Here is a 9,253-nt window from a genome sequence, read left to right as displayed (position 1 = left end):
GGACAGTTTTCTTTGGAGACAGTGTCACTAGGCAATTCATGCTCAACTCACAGCAACCCTGCCTCAGCCTCCCAAGAACGGGGTTGGCTGGAACTTATGATCCTTCAGCCTCTCAGCTGGCTGGTTACACCAAGCCCCATTTTTAAAGACTTTTCTGGTACTGGGATTCAAACTCAGGACCTCACACTTGCCAGGTAGATGCTTATTCGGCTAAGCGACATCCCCAGGCCCTCACCATCTTTTCATCTGGTTTCACATGTAGTAACTCTAGAAGGCAGACCTAGGTCCCAACTTTTAGTCCCCTAGAACTTCCAGACTTGAGGCTCACCAGGAGTTCACGGTCAGCCTGGATCACACAGTGAATTCAAGGCCAGTATGAACCACAGGGACTGACCCTGCCACAAGAAGCTAAGAAAAAAAAAATAAAATCAGGAACACCCAAACCTCAAAAGTGGTAGAGAAAAACAGCGCCCAAAATAGTGTATATTGTACAGACTCATAAATTTTGTTAAGCACAAACTTTATTCTGAATAAATCATCCTGTAATTGCTGAAAAGTATTTCCTACTTAGCTAGGTACATAATTTCCCAAACATAGCCAATACAAAAATGTAAGAAATTTACAAAGCTGTGTGAAATAACTTAATATTTAAAACTAGACTGATACAGTCTGTCATTATCTCTGCAAGAGAACTATTCAATTATGTAATTAGATATTTTTCTTAAGTGGGTAAAAGAAAGCATGCTTTAAGGCTTCTTTGAGAGTAATTCTTTTTGCTGGATCATACTCTAACATCTTCTGAATGAGGTCAAAAAGAAGTTCATGTTCGGCATCCTGAGAAAGCATGAATTCCTAAAACAAAACAAAACAAAACTTTTTTACCATTATGAAGACAGACAGGAAGTGGGGTGAAGCACAAGGTCCTGGGTTCAGTTCTCAGAAACACAGAAATCCAAACCAAGAGACACCCACCCCGAGGAGAAGCCAGGCCTGGGGCATGGTGGTGACGTCAGGCTCACTCACCTTCAGGGGTTTACAGCGCCGTGAGACGTATCTGCCGGCAGAACTATGCTCGTCCCAGTCTAAGCGATCATGATGGAAATATTTACGTTTCCTAAAAACAAGTCAACATCCATTTATGGTTATAGTATCAACAGTGAAAACACCAGAACACATAACAAAGTGGCAGTAAGGAAAAAAAAGTGATAGAGTAGTAGTAATTAAGGCTTAACTAAAACTTACCTGGTTTTCTGTATCATGTGTTTTGGCAGAGGTCCAAGAATCCTTTCCATCATCGCTAAGTGCTCCTTGCTATCGTGAGTCTAAAATAAAAGTACAATGTTTTAATCTGATAACACACTGTGCATCATTTTCACCTGACAAGAAGTCATTTTCTAATTCACAGATGACAGCTGTGAAAACTTAACTCAAGAATAAACTTGCCATTGATTTCCCTAACTGGATAAGGACAGCTGTTTATAATACACTTGTTTTAAAATAACACATCTAGCCGGGCGTGGTGGCATACACCTGTAATTCCAGCACTTGGCAAGCTGAGGCAGGAGGATCAGTGCGAGTGAGGCCAGCCTGGGCTACACAGTGAGCTCAAGGCCAGCCTGAACTACACAGTGAGATCCCGTCTCGAAAAGACAAAACTAAAGTAACACACAATATAGCTGGGTATGGAAGCACATGCCTGTTTCCCAGCATTCAGGAGAGGCAGGACAGTAAGAAGTTCAAGGCTAACAAGACCCTGTCTCTAAATAAATGAAAAAAGAAATTACACTTCACTTGATTTTGTTTATCTATTGCTTGTTGTGCAGTATCTATTGCTGTAATGAGAAGAACTGCTAAGTGAAGACGTATGTATGTTCTGCACTCAAGTGTTCAGCTCCACTCAGGTACTTTCATGTGCCAAGCCACAGAAACAGGCAGCCACTCACCGGAAATACCGTAAACCCAAGGTAGTACTCGATGAGAATGCACCCTATGCTCCAGACGTCACACGGCTGCGACCACCCTAAGGCTGCAGAGCAGAGCACAATGTTAGGGGAAAAACCCTCGCAGTTTCTTAAAAACAGTGAACGCTACTTTGGAACACTCTGCTAAAAATGAACACATATAATGTGCTGACACGCTGAAAAGACCCTAAGGAAATCACTTAATATAAGGCAGACTGAGTTCATATAAGAGGTAGGGGTTTGGAGGCACCCAGTTTTGAATCTCTGCTCAGACTAACTGGAACTGGGGACTTGGGGAAGTTCCCGGGCTTCTGTGATGCCTCTCGCGTAGGGACTGACTGCACTGAACAGTTACGCTGAGACTCACACTCAGTCAGGCCCTGTCCAGTGAGACACGGGCAGAATGGAGGACAACCCCCACCCCGCTGACATCAGGGCACACTGCGTCACTCGCATCTCTGCCACTGCTGCTGTCAACAAGCCTGCAATGTCATTCTTGGGAATCGAACTCATAACCTCACACATCTGCCAGGCAGGCTCTGTGACGCACCACCAGGTCTAAGCACAGGACGTTCAACTGTATGGCAGAGATACTTCCTCAGAACCGCGTGACTGCGTTATTTACGTGCTACACTCATGAAGTGTACTCCTCCTGGTAAACAGTTTGGCTGACAGAGCTCAGGAGACCAGTGCTTGCCCAGCGTGAGGGCCCAGGTTCAAGAGCAGGCAGCACCAGGTCTGCCTGGAGTGGTCTGCTGTGCAGCCTGCAGCAACCACACCACCTGTGTGCAAGTCTGATACCTGCACCCTCTTCTCCCCTTCATTAATCCTTTTTTCTCTTCACAGCCCTAGGAATCGGCTGTACTACACACACCAATCTACAGGTGACATCCCTCAGACTATCTGTAGATGTACTGTGCTGCGTCTACACAATACACTATCAGAGCACACCCCCACCCAGCCATCACAACCATCCAATGAGCCCAGAAAGGTTAAGCTGCTTGCTCAAAGACCCAGTTAACTAGAACAACCCAAAGCTTAAAATCCTATTTCTAACACTGATCCTTTGGAAAAAGAAAAAAGAAAAAAAAAAAAACTACCACTTTTTAAAAAATCCTACTAATAGCCAGGCATGGTGGTGCACGCCTGTAATCCCAGCACTGAGGAGGCTGAGGCAGGAGGATCATTGTGAGTTCAAGACCAGCCTGGGCTATAAAGTAAATTCCAGGCCAGCTGGCATTGCACAATGAGACCTTGTCTCAAATGAGCTGAGTCCCTTACAGTAAACAAACAGCTCCCGGGGTAACCAGCGACTACTAACCTAAAATCACCTCGGGCGCTCTGTAGTGCCTTGTGGACACCAGCGTGCTGTGATGCTCGTCATCGTACGTTGCGCTTCCGAAGTCTACAACTTTGATATCCGGATTAAGCAAGGTGCGTTCATCACGTTTCTGAAAATCATAAATGACCATGAAGACAAAATAGTAAAAATATTGAGACATTTACTGAAAGCCAAGAAGCTCATGTACTAGACTTACCATTTTGGGATTATACGCCTCTGTATAATCAGACTGCACAAACAAGATGTTTTCAGGCTTTAAGTCTGTGTGAGTCAACTTATTACTGTGCAAAACTGAAAATAAAACAGAAAAGTTATTGCAATCTGAAAATGACCACTCCCAGGTCCCGCAACATCAACTTTCATTGCCTTCCCACATGCCCAGCGGTGGTCAGGAGCATTTCAGGTGGGTTAAAGCCTGCTCCCCTCCTGCAGAGTCCACAAGGAGCCAATTACTTTACTTTCAAGGTTCTGCCAGGCATGTTGGCACATGCCTGTAATCCCACCACTTTGGAGGCTGAGGCAGGAGAATCCTTTAAGTTTGAGACCATCCTGGGGTACAAAGAGAGGGCAGTGAGACCCTGTCTCAAAAAGGTCCCCTCCCCCCAACTCTTTTAGGGTCTTACAATGGCCACGTCTTTTTTTTTTTTTTGTCTTTTTGAGACAGTGTCTCACTATGCAGTTCACGCCGGCCTTGAACTCACTTTGTAGCCCAGGTTAGTCTCAAACTCACAGCAATCCTCCTGCCTCAGTCTCCTAAGTGCAAGGATTACAGGCAATTTTAAAATGTACAACATACTTATTTTTTCCAGGCTCCTGATAAATCTCATGTTAGATTGTATGTGTGTGTGTGGTGCAGGGGGTAAAACCTTGGAACTAGTACCTATTAAGTACACCCCACCTCAGAGCTACATCCTCAATCCCATTAAAAGATCCCAAACATGCTAGAATTATTTTGTTTTGTTTTTTGTTTTTTTTTTTTTGGTTTTTCTCCAGTACCGGGAACCGAACTCACGACCTTGCGCTTGCCAGGCAGGCACTTTGCCGCTGAGCTAAATCCCCAGCCCTTATTCTCTATTTTGGAAAGCTATACCAAGAACTTACAATTCACAGACTTGCATATCTGATATGCCATCTTCCTGATGTGATCAAGGCGGAAGGGTAGAAATCCGTTTTCCTTAATGAAGTCGTAAGTACTGAGCCCCAAGAGTTCAAACACAATGCAAACGTGACCGTGGTGCTCAAACCACTCCAACATCTGGACACAGCGGCTACGAACACAAGAAACGCGCGAGTAACCCTTGCACAACGCAGCCCCCAGCCCACTGTCCACGCCCCGACCCGACACTTACAAAGCGCTGCTGGGGTCCGCCGTGTTTAAGTGCTCCAGAACCTGGATTTCTGAGCGGGCAGCTTCACAGTATCTATCCACATTTTTAACTATTTTTACTGCTACGCGCCTACCTCCCCTGTGAGAGAGTAAGTCTAAGTTAAAAAATGACAAATGTGGTGTCCATTTCTTTTCTGTTTTTAGAAAGACTTTATTTCCTATTACTCTTAAATCTGTGGTTGACTTCTTAGGGCTGGAGCGAGTGCATGTAAGCCTTCTCACTTCAGTTCAACAGCAAACACGAAACGGCCTTTCAATGGAATGCTGAATGGCACAGCCTCTTCATCTGGGGTTTTGGGGGTACTGTCCTATGCAGCCCAGGCTGGGCTTCCACAAGTGACCCACGGGGATGCTGGGACGACAGCTGTGCACCACCACAGCTGGCCTGACAACTCTTTTCACTAGACCACCACTCAGAACGACCCTGGAGTCCCTGCGCAGCACACCGCAGTTCCAGTTCAGCAACTGCGCTGGGACACCAACTCCTCAACGTCCCGTCAGCAGCTCCTCCCACTCTGCCTGCCCCTCTTCCCCCGCCAAGCTCTGAAGACTCTGCACGTGGCGGCAAATGCAGAGCACTAGGGCTCAGCCTCCCCAGCCTCGGCTCACTCAAGAAGCTTCACTATTTACAAAGGAAACACATCAATTCAGGGCCTTCCCAGAGTGCGAAAGAGAAGTTTCAGCCCAAAATTTGCTGGATGGAGACGATGAAACTTATGACCTCAACCTAGAACTATCAAGGCTGAGCATGGTGGCAAGTGCCTGTAATCCTCCAGGACTTAGGCTGAGGCAGAAGGATCCTGTGAGTTTCATGCCACCCCGGGGCTACACAGTAAGCTCAAAGCCAGCCTAAATTACATAGTGCAACCCTATCACAAAAAAAAACAAATAATAAGCAAACTACCCTGAAAAGAACTGGGGGCAAGGAAAACGCCAAAGAATTCCAATATAAAACCAAGACTGAGAGTCAGGCGTGGTGGCACATGCCTGTAATCCCAGCACTCGGGAGGCTGAGGCAGGAGGATCATTGTGAGCCAGCCTGGGCTACAAAGTGAGTTCAAGGCCAGCCCGAACTGCGTATCGAGACTCTGCCTCAAAAAGACAAAAACAAAAACAAAAGAACCAAGACTAAGAAACAATTTAAAGTGTGTGCGTGGGGGGGAAGCCTGGAGTGACAGGGCAACCTGTAACCCAGTACCAGGGAGCCCAGGCAGATCTCAAGTTGGAAGCCAGCCTGGACTAGGACCCTAACTCTACAAGATTGACTGATTTTTTTAAAAAAGGCCATAATTGTGGCTAAGACTCCTCAAATAATTTTATCAGCCTACAATTGCAATTAGAGCCGGGCGTGGTGGCATACGCCTGTAATTCCAGCACTTGGGAGGCTGAGGCAGGAGGACTGTTGTGAGTTCGAGACCAGCCTGGGCTACAAAATGAGCTCAAGGCCAGCCTGAACTGCATAGTTGACACCCTGTCTCAAAAAAGACAAACAAACAAAAAAACCGTAAAATTGCAATTAGAAGTCATATACACTTATTTTTAGTCCTAGACACTGAACCCAGGGCTCTGAACTGGACCCCTATCCCAGAAGCTGTATATACCATTAATGTAACTACTATTTATAAAACACAAAGGCAAAAAGTACTTTAACTGGGAGCTTCTTAGAATGTCAAAAGGAAGTCAAAAGACCCAAGCCACCTCACGTGTAATTCCAGCACAAGGAACTTACGCTCTATGATCAATGCACTCCACAACTTTTCCAAATGCTCCTTCACCTAAAGTATCAACAATTTCATCTAAAAGAGAGAAATAAATCTCAGTCAAAACAGGAAGTGGAAATTATGTACTTATCATTCAAAACCTATCAATGCAAATTATTCTAATTGATGTTACAAATTTCCTTATCACTAGGTATGTACTTATTGGTCTAATTTCATTCTTAGACTAATTTATTAACTTGATTTACTGTTCTGAAGTTCTCTACAACAAATATTAAATATCTAAAGAAAGCAAAAAAAACAATCCCCCCCACCAAAAGAAACAGAAAAACAAAAGAAAAGAGAAAGAAAAAAGATCTCCAAAGCCCTGAAATCTTAATCTATATACAGATTATGTTATCTGAAAAGTGAAAAAGTGTTAAAAAATATTCTATACATCTTGCTCTTAGAACGTCTCCACTCTGACAGACCAGGTGACCCTCCTCATCATCCTCTACACTCCTGGGTCTTTTCCTTCGATGGCTCTTCTGGGAACGGCAAGTGGCGGCACCAAGATCATCCAGCCAATCAATATACCCGAGTGAATTCAGGGCAGAATACGAAATTCATTCAGCGGGGAGATATTCAGGTATTCAGATACACGCCAGGCCACAAGCGGTTGGCAGGAGCAATTTCAAATTCAGTCCCCAGAAATTCACAGGGCACATAGTTTATGTTAACAGGAGAAAAACATGGCAAGGAACAGATTTTCAGATAAGACACTCAAAGTGGTAAGGCAACAAAACATAAATACAATTGTTTTTCTTTTTAAAAAATGCTTAGTTGTAGCATTCACTGAAACAATTTTAAGTTTCTAGTGTCCTAAAATTTAATGTTGCAAAACTGTAGAATGTAATATTTACTTATTAAGGAGACTGTGGCCAAATTAAGATTTCCCAGCTAATCTAAGAAAACAAATATTAAAATAGTAAATAAAATCAAAGTCTTAATATTGGGAAGAAAAAATATTTGGCATAGACGTTTAATATTACATTATTACATACCATATCTCAACTGATTTCCAATTAATAATACATAACAAACTTTAAATCTGTGGCAGTTTGTTTAACGAAAGGTTAGAGAACATGCCTTTGTTAGCACTAGCCACTAACTACCCAAAAACCGAATGCCTGTTTACTTTTTGTGGTAAGGCATGAACTCATCACAACAAATCAGATTTTGTTAGACTACCACAAGACCCCTTTTGAAATAGCTTGTAATTACTGTGAATTACCTCCATTATTTCAATGGAATAAAAATTAGTACTCATTTAACAATTAAATCTACTACACTAAGAACATACTGTGTTTCAGGAATTTCCTATCCAGTGCACACATAAAATCAAGTCAGTATTGAGATGACTTTCTCTTAAACAGAATTCTCTCAAACACAAACAAGTCTCCTTGTTCCACATTGGAAACAAAATTTTCAGAATGTTTTCAAAGAGCTCATACCCCATGAGATCGATGGTGAGAAGTACTGTGCTGAGTCCTGTGTTTACTTTTATAACTACTTCTTCCACTTCTACCAGAGGACTTGCTACTATGGTTCTGGTATCTGCCTTCACGGTCTCCACGGCAATGTCCAGAACCCCATCCCTCACAGCAGTCATTTCTGTATTCATCAATGTAACGTCGGCTGTGGTAATCCTTCTCGTTTATAGATCTGGTTTCCAAATAATAGCTGCAAGAAAAACATATTTTCTATATTTTATGCTAAAGCAAACCATCAAATTTTCAAGTCTTTTTTGACAGCGGTCTCACACACTGCCAATGATCTAACACTGAGCTGCATACCGCCCGGAGGTGAACCCCTCAAATCAGCCTCGTGAAGGGCATGTGGCACAGCCTGTAGCCTCAGCAGAGCAACTTAGACACGTATACAAACGCTGCAAGCTACCAAAATCTCCCAGCAGAAAGAAGTAACAAGCCAGATGTGGTAGCCAAGCCTCAGAAGGCTGAGGCAGGAGAATCCCTCTGAGTTTATTTATGGCTGGCCCGAACTACACATGGAGACCTGTCTCAAAAATCTAAGCAATTACTCGAACTGATCACGACTTTTATCATGAAAATGTGTTTTTCTATCAAGAGACCTCCTCATTCTTTCCTCATGTCCTGGGACAGGACCCCCACTCACCTGTCAGAGGCTTTTGAGGACTCGAACCTGCAGTGCTTGCGCTGCCGAACGCTGCTGCGGGACCTCCTCTTTCTTTTGTGGCTGCTGCTGCTCCGCCACCTCCCATAGTCCCAGTCCCTCTCTTCCCAGTGCGGGCAGTAGGCTCTCTTTGAATGTCTCATCTATGGGAAAGACAGGTTCTCCGCGTTACATTCTATCCCCACCGAAACGTAACAGGAAAAAGCTCTGCCAACCTCCCCACTTGGTGTGGCGGCCACAGCTACCTAGAAGGCAGAGGCAGGAGCATTCCAAGTTTAAAGTGACGGTAATCACTGGACAATTTATCGAGATCGTCTCAAAACAAAATAAGAGCTGGGCGCGGTGGCGCCACGTCTGTAATCCCGGCACTCGCTCGGCAGGCTGAGGCAGGAGGAGTCCTGCGAGTTCGAGGCCAGCTTGGGCTACATGATCGAAATTAAGACAAGTCTCGGCTGCATAGTGAAACCCTGTCTCAAAGAAACAACCCGGAGAACTGGAGAAGCTGCTCAGCGCGCCCCGAAGTCCACCCCCAGCACCCACGAGGACCACCAAGGCCCGATCGCCCCGCTGGGGTCGGCCGAAAGGCGGCTACAACCAAAGCTCGGAAGCCTCCACCACTCGCGCAGCCCGGAGCCGCGCCGCGCCGCCCCGC

General features: G+C 44.8%; 1 protein-coding gene across 3 annotated transcripts in view; it reads right to left on the bottom strand.

Moving 5' to 3' along the window:
- Positions 1-503: 503 nt before the first annotated feature.
- The window catches only part of Clk1 (CDC-like kinase 1), a 9,200-nt gene continuing 450 nt past the window's right edge, over positions 504-9,253 (bottom strand). For 2 of the 3 annotated variants that reach the window (XM_005373237.2, XM_013511835.1), the window contains exons 2-13: positions 8,584-8,744; positions 7,902-8,130; positions 6,845-6,935; positions 6,420-6,486; positions 4,653-4,769; positions 4,405-4,571; positions 3,500-3,594; positions 3,283-3,412; positions 1,944-2,026; positions 1,243-1,322; positions 1,024-1,114; positions 504-852 (exon numbers count right to left, since the gene is read on the bottom strand). In XM_005373237.2, coding sequence (XP_005373294.1) covers positions 709-852; positions 1,024-1,114; positions 1,243-1,322; positions 1,944-2,026; positions 3,283-3,412; positions 3,500-3,594; positions 4,405-4,571; positions 4,653-4,769; positions 6,420-6,486; positions 6,845-6,935; positions 7,902-8,130; positions 8,584-8,744 — 1,455 coding nt within the window. In that variant the 3' untranslated portion in view covers positions 504-708. Of the gene's footprint in view, positions 853-1,023; positions 1,115-1,242; positions 1,323-1,943; positions 2,027-3,282; positions 3,413-3,499; positions 3,595-4,404; positions 4,572-4,652; positions 4,770-6,419; positions 6,487-6,844; positions 6,936-7,901; positions 8,131-8,583; positions 8,745-9,253 lie in introns of those variants that run through there. The other variant, XM_013511838.1, reaches the window with a different exon arrangement.

Source organism: Chinchilla lanigera, unplaced genomic scaffold, assembly GCF_000276665.1.
Source record: "Chinchilla lanigera isolate Chin_1 unplaced genomic scaffold, ChiLan1.0 scaffold00002, whole genome shotgun sequence".
Taxonomy (NCBI): domain Eukaryota; kingdom Metazoa; phylum Chordata; class Mammalia; order Rodentia; family Chinchillidae; genus Chinchilla; species Chinchilla lanigera.
This window is presented reverse-complemented; position numbering and strand designations above follow the sequence as displayed.